This window comes from Rhynchophorus ferrugineus, unplaced genomic scaffold (assembly GCF_030347505.1).
Source record: "Rhynchophorus ferrugineus isolate W39M unplaced genomic scaffold, kcgeb_rfMv2 rfM6, whole genome shotgun sequence".
NCBI lineage: Eukaryota > Metazoa > Arthropoda > Insecta > Coleoptera > Curculionidae > Rhynchophorus > Rhynchophorus ferrugineus.
In genome coordinates this window covers 31,854,335-31,874,167 of record NW_027472585.1, presented here as the reverse complement: position 1 = coordinate 31,874,167, position 19,833 = coordinate 31,854,335, and the positions used below count along the sequence as shown (strand labels likewise).

General features: G+C 32.3%; 3 protein-coding genes across 16 annotated transcripts; 2 read left to right on the top strand and 1 right to left on the bottom strand.

The window, feature by feature from the left end:
- Nucleotide 1: 1 nt before the first annotated feature.
- Nucleotides 2-1,356, top strand: LOC143198038 (haloacid dehalogenase-like hydrolase domain-containing protein 2). The gene is made up of 5 exons (XM_076406970.1): nucleotides 2-331; nucleotides 386-563; nucleotides 615-739; nucleotides 794-1,004; nucleotides 1,061-1,356. Exons 1-5 carry the CDS (start codon nucleotides 246-248, stop codon nucleotides 1,226-1,228), a joined length of 768 nt encoding a protein of 255 aa, XP_076263085.1. The 5' UTR covers nucleotides 2-245; the 3' UTR covers nucleotides 1,229-1,356.
- Nucleotides 1,234-6,857, bottom strand: LOC143198033 (serine/threonine-protein phosphatase 4 regulatory subunit 4). 2 transcript variants are annotated; one of them, XM_076406949.1, is made up of 15 exons: nucleotides 6,736-6,857; nucleotides 6,601-6,683; nucleotides 5,778-5,979; nucleotides 5,508-5,725; nucleotides 5,342-5,442; nucleotides 5,154-5,291; nucleotides 4,871-5,097; nucleotides 4,632-4,815; nucleotides 4,447-4,581; nucleotides 4,198-4,388; nucleotides 3,914-4,145; nucleotides 3,560-3,859; nucleotides 2,261-2,342; nucleotides 1,473-2,186; nucleotides 1,234-1,381 (listed from the first exon to the last, which is right to left on the bottom strand). In XM_076406949.1, the coding sequence occupies exons 1-15, from the start codon at nucleotides 6,784-6,786 to the stop codon at nucleotides 1,366-1,368; spliced, it is 2,874 nt and encodes a 957-aa protein (XP_076263064.1). In that variant the 5' UTR covers nucleotides 6,787-6,857; the 3' UTR covers nucleotides 1,234-1,365. The 2 variants fall into 2 exon arrangements, with proteins under 2 accessions (XP_076263064.1, XP_076263065.1); XM_076406950.1 differs by lacking the exons at nucleotides 6,601-6,683; nucleotides 6,736-6,857 and adding an exon at nucleotides 6,045-6,244.
- A 285-nt stretch (nucleotides 6,858-7,142) lies between these two features.
- syd (JNK-interacting protein syd) lies at nucleotides 7,143-19,814 on the top strand. 13 transcript variants are annotated; one of them, XM_076406941.1, is made up of 27 exons: nucleotides 7,143-7,396; nucleotides 7,486-7,721; nucleotides 7,779-7,905; nucleotides 8,011-8,161; nucleotides 8,215-8,445; nucleotides 8,529-8,748; nucleotides 8,802-8,838; nucleotides 8,900-8,935; nucleotides 9,600-9,617; nucleotides 9,702-9,759; nucleotides 9,823-9,939; nucleotides 9,995-10,154; nucleotides 12,297-12,485; nucleotides 12,572-12,629; nucleotides 13,925-14,205; nucleotides 14,265-14,444; nucleotides 14,514-14,649; nucleotides 14,701-14,813; nucleotides 14,871-15,125; nucleotides 15,182-15,312; nucleotides 15,371-15,623; nucleotides 15,680-15,815; nucleotides 15,894-16,061; nucleotides 16,122-16,244; nucleotides 16,303-16,437; nucleotides 18,705-18,786; nucleotides 19,001-19,814. In XM_076406941.1, exons 2-27 carry the CDS (start codon nucleotides 7,491-7,493, stop codon nucleotides 19,002-19,004), a joined length of 3,630 nt encoding a protein of 1,209 aa, XP_076263056.1. In that variant the 5' UTR covers nucleotides 7,143-7,396; nucleotides 7,486-7,490; the 3' UTR covers nucleotides 19,005-19,814. The 13 variants fall into 13 exon arrangements, with proteins under 13 accessions (XP_076263056.1, XP_076263058.1, XP_076263054.1 ...); XM_076406943.1 differs by lacking the exon at nucleotides 9,600-9,617; XM_076406939.1 differs by lacking the exon at nucleotides 18,705-18,786 and having other exon boundaries at nucleotides 15,909-16,061; nucleotides 16,309-16,437.
- Nucleotides 19,815-19,833: the final 19 nt, after the last annotated feature.

Sequence of the window (19,833 nt, the reverse complement as noted above, 5' to 3'; positions counted from 1 at the left end):
CTATTGTGAACTCGATCTGAAATGTTTTAAACTAAAAATTCATATTTAATTAATTTGAACAATAACAATTTGTTGTAAAGTAGTTACACATTTTTATCTGTTTATTTCAAATCTTAATGAAGTTCAATACTTTATTTCAAAAATCATAGATTTTTAATATCGACAGTAAATTGCAACTAAAAGTTCGATTGTCTAATAATCAATTATCGATACCTTAAAAAAAATATATTTAATTTTATATCAAGATGATTCGTATGGTCTTAATTGATCTTAGTGGTACGTTACACATTGAAAATCAAGCTATATCTGGCGCTGTTCAAGCTTTGAACAGGTACATGCATTTTACTAGTATAATTTTTTAAACTATATTCACATAGTGTTCCAGATTAAGAGAGACCGATTTAAAAGTTAAATTTGTTACTAATACCACAAAAGAAAGCAAGCAGATATTATTTGATCGCCTAAGGAATTTAGGATTTGCAGTAAATAAAGATGATATATTAAGTTCACTCGAAGCATGTCGAAATCTCATTGTAGAGAGAAAATTAAAACCACTTCTTATGGTATTAAAATAACTGTGCGTGTGCTAATAATTACGGTTTGTAAATTTACAGATAGCTCCTGAAGCTTTAGAAGATTTTGTTGGATTAGAGTGTCCATCTAATAAAACTCCAAATGCTGTAGTTATTGGACTTGCACCAACAGAATTCAATTATAATAGATTAAATGAAGCTTTTAGGTGTGGATTATATATTAAATTATATTAAACTATGCTTGAATCAATTGTTTGTAGATGTTTACAGAATGGAGCTGAGCTTATAGCAATTCATGCAGGAAAATACTACAAGACTAGTGATGGCTTATCTTTGGGCCCAGGTTGCTTTGTTAAAGGCTTAGAATATTCTGCCCAATGTTCTGCAACATTGGTAGGAAAACCTAACAAATTGTTTTTCCAATCAGCATTAGGAGATGTATCTGCAAATGAAACTGTGATGATTGGTGATGTAAATCTATTTTCTTCATAACAAAAAGGGTGTATTCAAAAGTACAATTTTTATAGGATGTGACAGATGATGTTAAAGGAGCTATGGATGCTGGATTACAAGGTTATTTAGTGCAAACAGGAAAATATAAAGAAGGAGATGAGCATAAAATTAGCCCTAAACCAACAAAAGTATTTCCTAGTTTTGTCGAAGCTGTTGATTATATAATAGCTCAATTAAAATAAAACACTTTTTATTAATGATTATATATATAAAAATATATTAACATTAAGTAAATATATTTATTAAACATGTATATAAAAACAACAATGTTAGAATATGTGTGTATATATATAAGGGTCATAAATACTGACATTCACTTTTATTTGATAGGCTTTCTGAAAGAAATTTTAAAATGGGATTATTATTTTTCTATTTTCAAATTATTACTGAAGAATAAAGAGGACAAGCACCAGCTTATTAACTTACCTTGTAATGAATATAGGCAAACTAGAAAATTTTCTCTGATAATCCTGAGAGGTATCATCCTTCGAATTTAATGATTCGTTGGACGAGTACGATGTGTCCAGAGCTGAATCAGATCCGCTATTCCTGGCACGTTCGGACTTTTTCGTTGCTTTAAGCAACTTAGGTAAACCACTGGGCCTTTGGCCAAATTTCAGGTCCAAAAGTAAGTTTTGATCACTAGCTGATTTTACTTTTTCGCTGTATGATAGCCGTTTCATAGATTTCGAACTAATCGGAATTTTACTGTCTCCTAGGGAGACGCAATTCAAACTACGCCTTCTTAGCAACTGTTCGCTTTTCTTTTTCTCACTTTCGTTGCTATCACTGCAAAAGGCGTATGAATGCCTCTTTAGCCTCCGAACATAATCGCGTTGTTTGGGTATGTTTTGCACGTTGACTGAACGTACATCATTTGTATTGTCTGACATTATTTCCAAAGTTTTTTGATCTTTCTCCATAAAAGAAGAATTGATGTCGATATTTTCCAGTGATGCTATCAACTCATTATTGTTTTTATTTATATCAGTGTCGGATGCAAGTGCAATTGGATGAAAATCTGCCGGTATTGATGTCTGATTGCTCTTTCGATTGACATCGTCAGGTTGTAAGTATTTTGTAAAAGAGACACCTGCATCGATGTAGAAATGTTGATCCAGAAAATGCTGAGACATATCGCTACAAGATAAGGAAGAATTTTAAAGCAAAAAAAAGCAGGAAACGGACAAACAAGAGGCAATGTTAAAAATTACCTGGGCGCAGGTTTTTTTGTGTATTTCGCACTCCCCCCTTTGGACAGACTTAGATTTGGTAGTATCTGTTCGGATTTTACAGCTGAAAAAATAAAACGTAGAATGTCTCCAATAGGTTTATGAGAAATTTTGTCGTTCCTCATTTCCAAATATCACAAAAATATAATGTAATTTTATTGTAGAGCAAGTCATTTATGTATGTTGTACACGAATTATAGCCAGATTAACCTCTTGGATTCTATAATGACTGAAGCTATTTCTTAGCTCAGTTTCACAACTGCGGCCTTTTGGCACAGATTAATACTCTTTAGGTCGTTAACTTTTAGCAATTCGTGAAGCATGATATGACCAAAGTGGATATCATCTTAATTACACTAGATTAGCCTGTGTCAGATTTCCACCCTTGCCTAAACAATTATAAACATCCATGTCAAGAGCTCTATTCAATTCCACTATCTGGATTAAAAATAATTAAGGACAAAAAATTGAGATAAGTGGTTCAAGAAGAGGCTACAATTACCTATTCTATCGGTAATATATTAGAATTTTATCATAAAAGAGGTGTCTCTAAACTGTTTAGAATTAGAGAACTTTGACCAGAATTCTGATCATTAAATCCTTGTATTAACTTAATAAAAAGGGCTGCCTTATTTTTATAAAACTACTGATCTGAAAAAAAATCTTCAAATCGACCTTTAGTATTAAAATCTCCCTGAGCACAAGTCTCAAAACGATGAAGCAACTAACTGATCATGTACTGAAGTCCAATAATAAAAATTAATAACTAATCCCCGAGTATTGGTTTGAAGTCAAAGCATAACACATGACAATTGACCAGGTATTAATATCCTATAACTCCGATGGATACTTTAGACTTAAACGAAAAGATGATTATTTTGGTTTAAAAGAAATACAAGTGCCTCAAATTAAAAAATGCGTTCTTGCCCTGCGCATCTGCTCTGTACTAGTGATATACCTAAAATGGTTATACAATAATTACACTCAAAAGGTATTTTAAAAAGTACCCTATGTTAAAAAAATGGTAAAAAAATTTGGATTAATTAGCATCATATATATATATATATATATATATATATATATATATATATATATATATATATATATATATATATATATATATATATATATATATATATATATATATAAATCATAGAGATTTGCAATTGGAATCACTTTTTTTAACTATATATACATACTATTACAGTGTTAAAGACCGGAGAGACCTTCAATTGAAATATAATCTAAAAATCTGTTATGTGTAAAAAACAAATTAAGTACCTTTGGTTTGGACTGCAGGTGCTTTCACCGGCATTTTTCCTTTGGCAATTTTATCCTCTTCTTCAATTTTTCTCTTTTCTTCTGCTGCAGCATCAGTTTTACCAATGGGCCCTGTCCTCATATCCTTTAATTTTGCTCGTAGCGTCCGGATTACATCAATATCTGATTCAATCATCTCCATTTTGGATATCATATTCTCTAATTTAAGTTGCAGAACTTTATCCTCAGGAAGAACCAACATTTGCTTCAAGGTTGGACAGAGCTTGATCACAGATAATCGTATAACAGATACAGGATCATCTAAATAATGACATATTGTTTCTAAAGATTATAATAAAAAAAAGTATTTTTTACCAGCCAAGCAAAGAAGAGGAAGATAGAAATACTCTTTAAAGAATTTTTTACTAAAAACATTGAATGCATGGATACATAGTTGGATGTAAATCTGTCTAGTATAACAACAGTTGGCATTACATAATTGATTGATTATACTTTCTGTGATCCATTTTCTTTGGTTTTCTTTCATGTTGTATCTCAAAAATACTAAAAGAGTCCTCGCTGCTTGAGATCTTACTGGCCTTGCCCTCTAAAATAAATTATTCATATTATAATTGAAAAGTGCACCATGAATGACTCACTCCACTTAAACAGGTATTTAATACAAGCTGTGTAAAGTGATGATGAATAAAATCAGATGGAAACACCATAGGCAAAATTTCAAACTGAATTAAAAGGGATTCTTTCATTCTCCAATTGTTTGTTTTGAAAACTTGTGTAGTGCATTTCAATAAAGCTCTACCTATATCCAGCATGGACTGAAGAGGTAAATCTAAAAAAGTAGATTCGAAGTGAAAAATTAAAAAAACGGTACATAATTTGATAATTACCTCTTGATATGACACCAGAAATAGCAAAACTTTCTAAGACAGGCGATATTTTCGGGACTATTGCTTGCAAAACTTCTTCATCGTCATCTCGTAACAACTTTGCGAATTCCGGCACTATCAGCTTACATTCACTGCCTAAAATATTAAATCAATCAAATTTTATAATCTCTGCCATTAATAATTACCTAAAATTTTAACAGTGTCATCAAAAACAGATGCTACTGCTTTTCTAACTATATAACATGGATCGGCTGATAAGTCTCTAAATGTGTGATACCACTTAGTGTTAATATCATTTGGGATTTCTGTCAAAACCATAGTAGCCACAGTTGGGAGACATTTAGAGCAGTTTTCCCTGCATAACATATTCTACAAACAAATTAATTAACAGATGTATCAAAATAAAAATATATATGTGTCTTACTACTGATGGATCTGTATCAATTTCAGCTGTTATAGAGAATCCTTTCTTAGAAATATGAGCAAAATAATCCAAAAACCACACAGCATCACTGTTTGTTAACTGAGGTAGTATACTGACTATCAATTTCTGGTAGTTATATGCTATAGCTGTATATGTTGTGTCACCTTCTGAAACACTTCTTGTACATAATTTCTTTATTAATGGGATAATTGTTCCTTTAATTGTATCTGAAAGTGTTGAAATATAAATGGCTGTATTAAAGCAAGACATAATAAAAGTTTACCTAAACTCAAATACTGAACTGTCATTACCACTGAATCAATTGCTACAGATCTAACATACAGGTTCTCATCAGAGGAAAGTTCCACCAAGAGTGGTAACAGATTCACTTTTACAATAACATCGCCAAGACTAAACAGACCTGAAAATAAAATTTGTATCAAAGCAACTCAATATTATCATCAATGTTACCTTTTGCCACACTGGGAATTTCTTTACACATAGCAGCTCTAACTTCATGAAAACAGTCTTGACATAAACTTTGTACCAAAGGAAGTATATCTTTCTTAACACTAGAATTGATATGAATCAACAATGAATAAATGGCAATGAATGAATGAATGAATATATGACTTACTCAAAAGAACTCATAGATGGATGGAGTGCAAGTTTTCCTAATATTCTACAACTAGAAACTCTAAAATAAGCAGCCTTTGATAGTTGAGATTTTGATATAGCACATTTTAATATCTCATGTTTAATAGTGCTCTCTTTGAGAATAGGTATAATTGAAAGTAAAGTTTCCATCCAAGCATTTGCAATTATGGGATCTTTATGTTCCAAGCCTTGAAGTACCTAAATGCAATTCTTCATTAATTAATGATACTTTACATCACATTAATTTTACCTGTGGAATCAAATTGGCAGGTACTTCCATGTTAATCAAGATGCTGAACATTTTGCTAGCAGCCAAATTAAATTCTGATGAGGCATTAGGAAGTTCTTGCTGTATTTTTGGCATAAGCTTTGACAACGTCCCATTTCTATCTATGCTTAACAATTCAGGTAAAGAGCTAATTACACTAAGTTTTTGCAAATCATCGCCTCTGCTACAATATAAGACAACATAAATCTGTTATTTCAATATGCATTATTATAACATTGATACACCTACATTAATATACTTTCTTGTATATCCAAAAAGCAATTAATTTCCGGTTGGATATCTTCTATTTTACTCATATTTAAATCATTTTTACTTAGTTACATCTTTTAATAAGTTTTATAATTAATAATGAATTGACTTTTAAGTGTTTAGACCAAAAATACACAAAATTTATAAACAAAAATTGAGGTTACACATTGCAAGAATGAGAGAGAAAGAGAGAGAAAGAAAGAAAGTTCTAATGGATAGAGCTATAATGAAAATAAAATTTAGTACATGTAGGAAAATGAAAAATATTTGTGTAATATTATACTACTTATTACCATAGACTAATATTTGCTCTCTGCTTATTACTTATAATATTCTATTTATTATGTATTCTAAACCTACTTAGTGAAATGAATAATTATATTCCAATAACAAACCTTACCTCTATGTAGGTCAGTGATTTTATAGTTAATTAATTAATAGAAAATATTTAAGGGGGATATATATATATATATATATATATATATATATATATATATATATATATATATATATATATATATATATATAGAGTTACCTTAAAATAAAAATTGCTCTTTCTACATTTTTATTAGCGAAAGATGCTTCGTCTATTGAGTGCTTTTGAATTTCCGTCATGCTCTAAAAGCAAACATTTTAATTTTAATATTTGAAAATATGAATACATTTATACTTTGCCTTGTCCAGGCTTATCAAGTTGCAGCATTCTCATTTCTTCATCCATTATATATATATTATATTTTAGCTATGACAGCTTATTAAATTAGTCAAAAAATATATTCTTATTTATATTTTGAATTTTTTATTAGGTGCCATAATATATATAGCGTCCTCTATGAGATTTATATTTAATTAATTTAGTAATTTCTTCTATTTAATTGTCTGGCTACTATAAGTCTATATACGTATATATATATATATATATATATATATATATATATATATATACATATATCTTCGTCTTTCCTGGATAACTATATAGATATATATTTTAAACTATACTTTATATCCTATTAATGAAATGAATAAAAAATTATCATAATGGGAAATATATTGAAAGCAATTAAATTTTTATCTGTTATCTGACAAACGTCAGTGACTCGTGATTCACTGCGCAAAATCTTTTGGCAGTGAGGTGACAACTTGTCAAAAACAGTGGGTGTATGAAAATAAAGTAAACTAATTTAAGAAGTCTATCGCCCTAATCCATTATGTTTATACTCATATAATTAAGTTGAAGTAAATAATTGTTTCAATAATAAAACGTGATCACGTCCAAACTATGATAATCTTTTAACATTCTACTTTTTCGAGAAATTTATAGCACCAGATAGGTAAGGAATTCTCAGTCTTTTTATTTATAAACTACGCATTTCTCTAATAATTTGATGTTAATTGATGAACTTAATATTGTCGCATATAGATAGAATGGATTTATCAGATTCAGGAGGCAACATGAGTGTTGGAGCAGAGGTAGTGTATGGCACACATGAAGAATCTCATGTTGTAATGTCAGAAAAAGTACAATCGCTAGCAGGTAGTATATACCAAGAATTTGAACGTATGATAGCTCGTTACGATGAAGACGTTGTAAAAACTCTAATGCCATTATTAGTAAATGTTCTTGAATGTTTAGATGCTTCTTATCAACAAAATCAGGTGGTGAAAGTAATAAAGATATAATGAATTAGTTAACTGTATTAATTAAAATTTAAGGAACATGACGTCGAATTAGAATTGCTCAGAGAAGATAATGAACAACTGGTTACTCAATATGAGAGAGAAAAGGGAGTTAGGAAGGCTGCTGAACAAAAGCTGTTTGAGTTGGAAGATGCTGCTGAAGGTATGTGCGTGGTAATAAAGCATTTGAGGACTATAAGGACTTGTCAAAAAGAAAATTTATTAATTGTTTTCAATTGTACGTGCTTAATTAAATTGATTTTTCAAGGTGAGCGTAAGGAACTTTGTTCACGCTTGGAAGCTTTGGAATCTATTGTCAGAATGTTGGAACTTAAGCATAAAAATTCTATGGAACATGCAAGCAGATTAGAGGAAAGGGAAGCTGAACTGAAAAAAGAATATGCAAAATTACACGAAAGGTAAATACTTTGCTTTTTATTTGTTAGAATTTAATCTAATGTTAATTTTAAAGATATACAGAGTTATTTAAAACTCATGTTGATTATATGGAAAGGACCAAGTTACTTCATTCAGGTCAGCAGTTGGTTAATGAAAGAACCGAAACTGGTAGATTAGGTTCAAATAGAATTAATATTGGTCGAAGTTCTGGGCCAATATCTTTTGGTTTTGCGAGCTTGGAAAATGCTGAGAATGTAGATAGTGTTCCATCATCTCCTATTAGTAGTACACATTCATCTCCAAGGTAAATGTTAACTAGAAATAATGTTTTAGATATTTATATATAATAGTTTATTACTAATCTTGAAATACATTATATTTTGTCAGTTTACATAGTGAATTAGACAATGTAGCATCAAAACAGGAGGTATTAAAGGTAGAAAAAGCACAAGAAACTGATAGTGTTAATTTAGAAAATAAGAGTATGGTAACTTCACCAGTATCACCACCAAGTAATAATACACAAAATAGCGGTACAGGTGGTAGAATTCATACAAAGAAAGAACAGAGAAGTGCAAACACTTTGTATCAAGAACTTAGTTTTCAGGTGAGATTTTTAGTTATGTTTAAAAGTATTCAATAAAAAAGAGATTGTTCTAGGATGGAGATGGAGATGATGATGCTGGTGATATTACTGGTTAGTTTTAATATTATTGTAGCAATTAGGTCATATTGTTTTGTTTGTTTTTTTATTATAGGAGGTTGGGTACATCCAGGGGAATATGCATCTTCAGGTAAATGGAAAATATTGAATAACCATTAGTTGTGTTACCTTGCATTTAGCTTTGTAATTAACTAAACTACATTGTATAAAATCTTACCCAGATATTTTGTAATATAAATATTATTTTTCTTTATATGAGAAATATATTAAGCGTCTCAAAAGAAAGTTTATATTTGGTGGATTGATTTAAAAATACTTCTTAAAAATATCATGCAATTGTAAACTCATATGTCCCTTTTCTTTTTCAAAACAGCAATCTCTGATTATTACTGGCGCCGGCTATTTAGCCCATACGGTTATTTTTTACTAATAATTCCGACGGTTCTGCTTATCTGTTAAGATGCAAATTAATTGCACTAAAAAATAAGTTGTTGGTAAACGTCGAAAAGTGTTAAATTGGTTTATCAAATCTACTTTCCGACTGCAATTCTGAAGATTTAATTGCACCAATTAAATTTTCTAAGGGTTAGGCGTTGGATATTTTTGTAAAATGCGGAATAATGATTTATGAATACTTCAACACGTAAATAAATATAAATTTTCTTTCGAGACGCCATGTGTGATTGGCGCTTTATATAAAAATCGTATATATGTTTATATTTAACAATTTAATTTATGCTTTTTTTACTAATAATTTCTGCTTTGTTTTAACCAATGCTTATTCTGGTGGATAGTCAACGATAATTTTTATGGTAAGTCATAGCTGCTATTAATTTTTTAAATGATATAGTTGAGTTCAATATGAATTGCCTGGATATAAAAAGATTGATTTTCAGGTATGGGTAAAGAAGTTGAGAATCTCATAATGGAAAATAACGAGTTAATGGCCACAAAGTAAGATTCATGTTGTTTTTTCTTGGTTAATTTTACGTGCTTCTTGGGTTTTCTTTTTATTAGGAATGCTTTAAATGTCGTCAAAGACGATCTCATTGCCAAAGTAGACGAGCTAACTGGAGAAATCGATATGTTAAGGGAAGAAATTCTTTCTCTGAATGTATCGCGAACGAAATTGAGGTAACCAAACCTTTATGTTAGTTCCGACGATTTTCATTGGTTGTTTTATTTATAGAGAACGCATAACAGAACTAGAGGAAGAATTGAGAAAGATGAAGGAAGCAAGGGAAACCAAGCAAGAGGCAGATGATGAAGCCGATGTGCCAATGGCTCAAAGGAAGAGGTTCACAAGGGTGGAAATGGCTAGAGTTCTTATGGAGCGCAATCAATATAAGGTAGAAATCCTTTATCATGTTATTGAGTAAATTAGTGATTGACATAAAACCTCAAGAAGGGATATCTAAGAAGCCTTTTTGTTCCTTAGGAGTGAATCAGTCCAAATCAAGGTTTTATTTTATTTGTTGACGCGCTCTTGTTTCTTTTTCTTATTTCATGCTCTTCTATATTAATTTCCTAATACATTTATTTCCTATACTTCGTCAAACCATCACAATCTAGTTGTTTTCTCTATTTTTCTTGCTAGTATCTTCCACTCTAGTCATTTATATATGGCTATAGATATTTTGATTATGATCGTTTCGCCAGGAGGTGTTATAATGAAAAAATGATGTTATTGTATAGCAAATCGAAAATAAAATAAAAGGAAAATCTAATTAAAAAATGGCAATTCGCATCAGAGCAGTGTTTAGATCTGTCAATTATAATGTGTGACTATAAGTGTCCATCTCTTCCCCTTTTTCTCTCTTTAACATACCTACTTAATAAAACTAGTTAACAGAAAATGTGAGTTGGAAGGGAGAACAACGACTATAGTATCAATTAATCATGTGATACGGTCATATTTATTAGATGTTAGCAACTTTTGAAGGCCTTCCAAACAATTTGATAGGGAGATAATGGTAGTCAATGGAAAATTAGGGTATAAAAAGGGAGTTGTAGAAGGCTCAAAGTCGGAGGTGGTTATGAGAGCTATATTGCAAGTAAACATGTATCCAAGACTAGGGATATGGTAGTGAAGATGCTAAATTTCATATCTGTAAAGGAGATCGATGACATCGATTACACAAGGCGAATGCAATTTTTTTTGGATTATATCGGTTATTCTTAACAACAATTATCATTGCCTTCGTACCTGCATAATTAGCTTTATTAGTATTTTTTATATGTTTGCCTATAACAGGTCAATTGAAAAGTCCCCGGTCTGACACATAGAGGACGCTACTAGAATTAAATCCATGTTTTTTTAGTTAGCCCTAACCCTCAATAGATGCGTGTTTAAATTTGACATCTGTCGGATCATTAGTTTGTGAATTATGGCATTTTGAGTGAAGCAACTTTTGTTATTGTGAAAAAAATGGATAAAAAGGAATTTCGCGTGTTGATAAAGTATTGCTTTTTGAGAGGAAAAATACAGTTGAAGCAAAAACTTGGCTTGAGTTTCCGGACACTGTCCTAGGAAGATCAACCGTCAAGGATTGATATGCTCAGTTTAGACGTGGTGAAATGAGCACCAAAGACGGTGAACGCAGTGGACGCCCAAAAGAGGTTGTTACCGTCGAAAACATTTTAAAAATCCACAAATAATTTTGAATGGCCGTAAATTGAAATTCAATGAAATAGCAGACACTCCAAAGATATCAACTGAACGTGTTCATCATATCATTCACGAATATTTGGGTATGAGAAAGCTCTCTGCAAAGTGGGTGCCGCGCGAGCTCACCTTTGACCAAACACAACGACGAGTTGATGATTCGGAGCAGTGTTTGACAATGATCAAGCGTAATAAACCCGAGTTTTTGCATCTATATGTGACCATGGATGAAACATGGCTCCATCATTTCACTCCGAAGTCCAATCGACAGTCATCCGAGTGAACTGCACACGATGAACCCGCTCCAAAACGTGGAAAAACGCAACAGTCGGCTGGCAAGGTTATGACGTCTGTATTTTGAGATGCGCATGGAATAATTGTCATTGACTACCTTGAAAAAGGAAGGACCATCAACAGCGACTATTATATAACGTTATTGGACCGTTTGAAGGACGAAATCGCCGAAAAACGGCCGCAATTGAAGAAAACGAAAGTGCTGCTTCACCAAGACAATGCACCGTGTCAAAATCAGTGAAAACGATGGGTCGGAGGATCGCTATAATAAGTGTATCACCCTTGAAGGGAATTATGTTGAATAAACAAAAACTAATTTTTCTAAAAAATTGTGTTGCCCTAGTAGGCCGGGGACTTTTCAATTGACTTGTTAATGCAAACATATAGCGCTTTGTTTTTATAATCTTTATTTCAACCTATCTGGTTTCATTTCGTGATACTATAATAACCAAATATTTAAACATGTTCAATATTCAAACACACTTCTTACGTTATTAACGAGCAAGAGTGTTAATAAAACATAATTTCATAGGAGAGCTTTATGGAATTGCAAGAAGCAGTACGTTGGACGCAGATGCTTCGAGCCTCACGAGAACCACCACTTGATAAACATGCTAACCGTAGTATATGGCGTTTTTTTCAAAACCTTTTCAATGGCGGTGACAAGGTCCAGCGATCACTCAACCTAACACATATTAGGTACCAGTCTGGTACGAATCAGGTAGGCTACAATATATCATTAAATCCATAAAAAGTTTCATTAAGCAATTTCATGTATTTTATTTACCGGTTGTTCTTTTCGTTTAGGTCATACCTGGTATCAAAGCATTACCAAGGATTCAAGATAGGGGTGATATTGAAATGGGTACGGAACTGTGATATTTTAAAGCCATAATAGGTCTGAACAAGAAAAATGTCCTGTTCCGAAAGCGTGGCGTCTTATGGCATCAGAGCAGGCGTTTCTCTTGTTTTCAGACATAGGGTTGTAAACAGCAAGACTGGTTTAAAATAGGTTTTGGTTTTACGTTAATGCGCTTCGAAAACGCTTTTATTTGTTATAAGAGTAGTGTATACATGTTGGTAAATGTTGCTGTCTGTGATATATAACAAAGATTTCGTTGTTTTCACCAAAGTTTATTGTTAAGTTTCACGTTTTTTTAATTGTTTGTTGATTTAATTTAACGCTTTAGTCCAAGATTATAAAAAAAGTCCATCAGGGTATAGAAGGCTTTTTATGTTTTTTTTTCTCTCTTTTTTTGATAATCTCATTTTGATTGTTTCCTATCACTCATTTGGTGAATTAACAAAAGTGTGTATTAATTGCTGTTGAGCTGTTTTCATTGCAATCAAGATAATAATAACAAACAAATGTGTAATATGTACTTAGATATTTCGTTTCAGGTAAACAAAGACTTTTATTTTGTACGATTTATCGAAAGGTGCCATATAGACTTTGTATGTTTATCGCACTAATACCCACCATCTATTATTTCACCTTTGAGAACATCTGCAATATCATTAGTTTTATTAAAAGTACGATCCTTTGCTAGGCAACGACGATCTAAATAAACTTGCTCAATATTTATTTTTAATAAGGAATGCGGTTGGTTTTTTATTCTATAAATTTATTTATTTGGTATACATAGACTTTTGAGTTACCTTTTTTTTTTTGATAACGAGGTATTAAGCAGTATGTCGAGACTTTAAGCCTAAGTCTAAAACACCTTGTACACCATCAGTATAATTAGTTCAGTATCCTCTTTATTGAAGTTGGTCTTTATTTCGGTTAAGAATATCAATATTGAATAAATTATATTGATGTTAAGAGGAGCATAGTTTGTGTCAATGTTATCAACTCTCAATGGCAGAGGCATTATTGCTTACAATACCATCTAGTCGCCAATTATAGTTAACCCTTGTTTAGAAGTTGCGTTATGTTTACTTGCCATATAACATTTAAGGATCCCAGTGATTGTTAAGTTTTAGTTATTAAATATATTTATATTGAGTTTATCGTTTTTCGTAGTTTTTTTTTGTATGGCATATTAAGTTGTAAAGCTATGCTGTAAGGCTGGTTATAAAAATTTGTATTCGGATAGTTGTATTATGTAAGTAGATATGAAATTTAAAATGGTAAGTCATAAAGCGTTTTCTTTTTAGGTGATAAGTATTCGATGAGGAAACGACTGGAACGGAGGGAACAGTATAGACAGGTAAGAGCTCACGTGAAAAAAGATGATGGACGGATGCACGCTTACGGCTGGAGCTTGCCCGGGAAAATGGGAAATACCGGTATGGCGGGAAAACAGTCCTCTGGATATGCCCATGTACCAGTCCCTGTGTATTGTCGGCCATTAGCCGAAACAACTTCCCAGATGCGAATATGGTGTGCAGCTGGTGTCAATTTGATGGGTGGCTATACACGAGATGGTGGATTAATGGTCAGTTATTTAAGTCATCCATTGTTTAGCAAGAACTCATCAAAGAACAAATCTCTTAGGTCGGTGGCAGCGTGTTTTATTCTCAAGAGCCCCAAATTCCTAGTGTGGATCCTCCTGAGAACGAATTGGAAACGTTAGATAAGGAGCTTGACAATTGTAAGGAGGGTGCTTTGCTGGAGACGCGTTTGTCATCGCTGGTTTGGATTTGTACTACGACCCATCAAGCCAGTATTGTCACTGTGAGTGTTTTCCTTACTGTGTTTGGTTTTCAGTTCATATCTTACTTACTCTCGAATGATTATTTTAAGGTGATTGACGCCAACAATCCAGCTGAATTACTGAATAGTTTTGGCGTTTGTTCGGGCCATATTCTTTGCATTGCCAGTGTTCCAGGTGCTAATCCTAGTGATTATATTGATACCCCCATAGAGGTTCCCATCAGTCGTAAGTTAATCAATAGGTTTTGTGGAATTTGATTATAACCAGTTTCTGTAGAATTAGAAGAGGACGTAGTAAAAGTAGAAAAACCCGCACCCGAAACTGAAGATAAAAACGGAAAGCCGGGTGGAAACAGTACCAAAGATCAAGATATCGAAGAAGCAGCTGCTGTAAGTACTACCCTTGTGAGTTTGTTTCAATAAACTTCATATGTTGTTCAATTTTAGCTGGGAAAGTTATTCTTTATTGAAAAGGATACATCCGCGATCAACAAAAAAGACAAATATAAAGTAGGAACGGTAACGCCAGATTTACCAAAGTCAGAAGAATCCACGGAGGAATGTGCAAAAATGAACGAGGAAGTAAAGGTCGATGAAAATTGCGTAGAAAGAAGTGAAGAAGATAACGCTGACGCCAATAGTAGTAATGATATCGAACGTCCAGTTTCAAACGAAGCTCAGTCAAATACTGCTAGTCAAGAAGTAATGATTGTTTATATTTTCTCGATTTCCAGTATATTACTTTGTTAATTTAATAGATAATGTCCAGTGTATTGGCTACAATGTGGATGGGAGATGAACAAGGCAACGTTTATGTCCATTCAGCTGTAGCGAACTGGGCTCAAATGCTACATACTGTTAAGTTAAAAGATTCTGTGATCAGTATAGTGTAAGTGTATTTTCATTCATTAAATGTTGGTATGTTATTCATTGGCATAATTCTCTAGGCATGTCAATGGACGGGTAGTAGTTGCATTGGCAAATGCACATTTAGCCATTTTTAAACGAAACGTGGATGGTGAATGGGATCTTTCGCAATATCATTTGGTGCAAATCGGTTTACCTTATCAGTCTGTGCGACATCTCGTCGTTGTGGGGGACAAGGTATGGTGCGGTTACCGTAACAAGATACACGTTGTCCAACCAAGAGAGCTGAAGGTTATTCATACCTTGGAGGCGCATCCTCGAAGGGAGAGTCCTGTAAATAAAACTCGTGGTGTTACTTCAAGAAATATTATCCTGTATATTTCTTCTAGGTAAGACAAATGGCTTGGTTGGGAGAAGGTGTGTGGGTCTCGATTCGCTTCGATTCAACGCTACGTTTATACCATGCCCATACTTACCAGCATTTACAGGACGTTGATATCGAGCCGTACGTTAGCAAAATGTTAGGTTAGTGCAGATTTACGGTTTTCGAATTATTTACACGTGACCTGATTCTTTATGAACATAATTTTTTTTAATTTGTAGGAACTGGTAAATTAGGATTTTCATTAGTGCGCATTACCAGTTTGTTAATATCTTCAAACAGATTATGGATAGGAACCAGCAACGGTGTAATTATATCGGTACCACTAAGCGACGGCAACACTAACTTGGGTAATGTTGTGACTAGGAATTCCAGTTTGCCAGGCACGGGTAAATTAAATTAATGCTGAGTTACAATTCGATGTACTTATCGGCTTAAATTAACTGTAGGTGTGAGGCTAAAGCCGGTGCCGGGTAATTATGTACCGTATTGTTCTATGGCACATGCTCAACTTAGTTTTCATGGACACAGAGATAATGTTAAATTTTTCGTTGCTGTACCTGGAAATGATCGTAAGCCATTACACATCTCAAGATGAACCTGTTTGACTTTGATATTATTCCTATTGAGATATAGGAATGAGCGCGGCATCTACACCATCAGAGGCAATGTCGGCATCTGTGACGTCGGTGGGAGAACATTACAAAAATCCCAGTTCCATGTTAGTAATGTCAGGCGGTGAGGGCTATGTAGACTTCAGAGTAGGTAAGTCAATGCAAGTTTTCCACTTCATCTATCCATCACTTAGCTAGGGTCAGAAACACGTTTTATAATGTAACAGTAATCCAATTAAAATGAGCAATTAATATGTAATTTTGCTAAACACTTTTTATGCTGTGTGGATATTGTATTCAAATTTGAAAATATAGACTTCCTTGATATGAACGAGATAAAACTGTTTTTACTAATAAATTTGAGTCAGAGTTTTGATTGATCATCGACCCGCCAGACGCATGTCTAAAATAATGCTTATGTGTATCGGGTTAATACACATGATGACTTATTTTCAAACTATAAATGAATGTATTTACTATTTTCTAGCCATATATTAATGTTCAGAGAACACCATTTCATTATAACACCGATTTATTTTCATTACTTTTAATTCTAGGCAACAGTTATTTATTATTACATTGTTGTATTCTGTAGAACAAAATTAATATGAATGTTAATTTGAATTAATAAATAAGAGCTGTTTTCATTGGTAAATTCTTCTTCCAATTTTTAACTCTAGAACTAAAAAAATATTTGGAAACCACAGAAAGTTCTATAAGTGCAGGTAAAATAGATTAAAAGGCACAGCCATTCATCAGCGAAAAATATTCACTTTGATTGGCTTTCAACATATCATAACGTATGATTGCTGTATTTCCTAGTTTGATTTTACCAAATAAATTATCAATCTTGCTTTAAATATGAAAATAAATACATTAGATAAATACAGTATTTTTCTGATTATTGAATACTGTCATCCTGTCTTTTCTGAACGGTTCTTGATGAATTCTGATTGCTGTATGAACATCGCTAATATAAGAAATATTATTAAGCATCAGTTTTGTCTAATTGTTATCTAAATGGACTCACTAAGTTTTTTTATCTTTTATTTGTGAGATATTATGAAAATTGTTGTCTTTGTATTATCTCAATAATATTTTTGATGTTCAGTGGCAGGTCAGTTTATATATTAGGTTGGGGAAATAGTAATTTCGGTTTTTTCCTATTTAAAGTTGCATACCGAGTAACCGCTATTCAGTGAAAAAGTTGATGAAATTATTACCACATATTAATGAAGTATATTGATCTAACATTTCATATCGCAGAATCGCTACGCAACTAAACATTGACCACAAAACGGCTTTGACCATAAGACTGGATACAAAAGGAAGTTCGATACTTAGTTTCTACATGAACTAACAGGGGAATATTTAATGGGCTGAACTTTCATCGCTGCTGAAATATAACGAAATCCATCTGGTTTTCAAACGAATGAAAAATAGAGTAATGTTCCTTAGATGCCAAGGGAGTGTTTGGTGAGAATGGAAAGGAAATGTTCATATTTAACTGCTGGATGTGGCCAAATAATTAATTTGCCTGCCTACTTTTGACAACTGATTCGTTCAAGACGTTCTTCCATTTCGACAAAGCTATATCACAAATATCTTTGACTTTGACTCGGCAAAATTTTGAGAAATTGACTGGGAAGTTCATATATATGGCATGAAAGGTCCATCCACCTTTTATTCTGGTCTTTGCAAAATCTCGTGATGGTTAAAAACTGGTTTCATAAGAAGTTTTGTTTAAATCTCTTGGTTCAGATGTCTCAGTGACATAATTGTGAATTTACCAAATAAGTGCCAAAGGTCATCGATCAAAACAGCAGATTTATCAAAGTAGCGTTTGAAATGTATATTAATAAATTTCCTTAGAAAAAAACATAAAGACAAGCGAAATTGCTTTTCCCCCAAACCACTATTTTTATATCCATTGCATCGGGTCGTAAATTATATATTTTTTGAATATGAAAGCACCAAATTAAACTGTATTTACCCGATCGATCTCTTATATACTAGACATATTTGCACTATTTTTCACTTTAAACGCATGTTATGCACTATTACAAATAATTTTGGGTTTTCCGATGAAATTTGATGACCTTAAAATGTTGTGTCTCGCTTAAATTAATTTTAATCAATGCGATCGAAAGATTCGGCAGATTATCGAGTCACAACTTGTTATGGTCAAATGGTAGCATGGTGTTACAAGATGTTGGAATGGTAAGCTGTGGGATTCCTGAGGTCTGGAGTTTAGGGTTGTTTATCGTTTTTTGTAAATTTAACGGCCTGACTGATATAGACTTCTCTTTTCGAAAAATGTTTCAATGCTTGTAACTAATGTGCGCTTATAACTGTAAATAAGAAACCGTTATATCGAAAAAATGTCCAATGGGAAATATTTACAATAACAATTTGCAGACGATGATACGGAACCACGAGATGGAGCGTCTCATCTGCTCATTTGGCAACTAATAAATGATGAACCTGGGAATCCCATAGGGTAGGTTCACTTGTAACTAATATTTTCTTTTTCCACCTCTTCATAAAAAGCACCATGCATATAGATATTTTTAAGTGAATTTAGTCAGAACAGATCAAACAGTTGGTATTTTGCTCCATACACAATTCAGTTTTTTTTTTTCAGTAATATGGCCTTTTAAATTAATTTGCCATTGATATTATACAACCACCTTGTTAATACTCTTATATTACAGGTGATGAAATGGAGTGCAGCATCGATGGAAATGAGGCCATGGTGGCCAATGCTCAGGAAATTAATCTCGGAGAGCTGAGTCATCTCATAGTTTGGCAGGTTTCCACGCAGTGAAGCTAACTCAGTCATTCGACCGCATTAAATAGAAAATAATATTATTAAAACTTATATTTATACAACTACAGAAAAGGGCAGATATTTAAAACTTAATTGTTTGTCCTAATAGAATACCATATATATTTGATTAGATATATAAATGGTAATAGAGAGAGAATATATACATTAACCAAAAATTAATGCTGTGAATTATGATGTATATGATTTTAAATAATTTTTGGGCATTTTTAGTATCACAGTTTTTGATACTAACAAATAATATAAAATGTACCATAACTAAATAAAATATGTAGATGTTTTTTTAAGAAATATTTCAAGCCTTTCACCTGTAGAAACAGTTATTAGTCAATAGCTTTTCATTATTACAAAAACTGATCATATTTTTAACATAACATTAATGCTGGATGTACTAATTGTTTTTTTTTCTTATAAAACAAGTTAATATTTTTCTATGGCATCATTAAACTATTAACTTGCTTTATAATAAACATTGTATATTTCTTTTTATATTTGTTTATACAAAAGCTCTGTTTTAAATATTTTGAGTGCAACTTGTATACAATTTTCTTGACTATGTACATTTGCAATATTTAAATGTAAGTAACTAGCTTTTATTATTTATTTTGTGTCAAAGCTTTTCTGTATATTATTTATGATTGCGCTTTGTTTTATCTTTAATAAAATGTTTACAAATAAGCTTAACGTGGCCTTTTTTTG

Coding starts and splice junctions, on each gene's coding strand:
- syd (XM_076406935.1), top strand. CDS start 7,491: ATGGATTTATCAGATTCAGGAGGCAACATGAGTGTTGGAGCAGAGGTA. Junction 8,839..8,899: donor TGATGCTGGTGATATTACTG/GTTAGTTTTAAT, acceptor TTTTTATTATAG/GAGGTTGGGTACATCCAGGG. Junction 16,062..16,121: donor TTCCAGTTTGCCAGGCACGG/GTAAATTAAATT, acceptor AATTAACTGTAG/GTGTGAGGCTAAAGCCGGTG.
- LOC143198038 (XM_076406970.1), top strand. CDS start 246: ATGATTCGTATGGTCTTAATTGATCTTAGTGGTACGTTACACATTGAA. Junction 740..793: donor AGATTAAATGAAGCTTTTAG/GTGTGGATTATA, acceptor AATTGTTTGTAG/ATGTTTACAGAATGGAGCTG. Junction 1,005..1,060: donor AAACTGTGATGATTGGTGAT/GTAAATCTATTT, acceptor CAATTTTTATAG/GATGTGACAGATGATGTTAA.
- LOC143198033 (XM_076406949.1), bottom strand. CDS start 6,786: ATGGATGAAGAAATGAGAATGCTGCAACTTGATAAGCCTGGACAAGGC. Junction 5,292..5,341: donor AATTCCCAGTGTGGCAAAAG/GTAACATTGATG, acceptor TTTTATTTTCAG/GTCTGTTTAGTCTTGGCGAT. Junction 4,389..4,446: donor TTCTGGTGTCATATCAAGAG/GTAATTATCAAA, acceptor CTACTTTTTTAG/ATTTACCTCTTCAGTCCATG.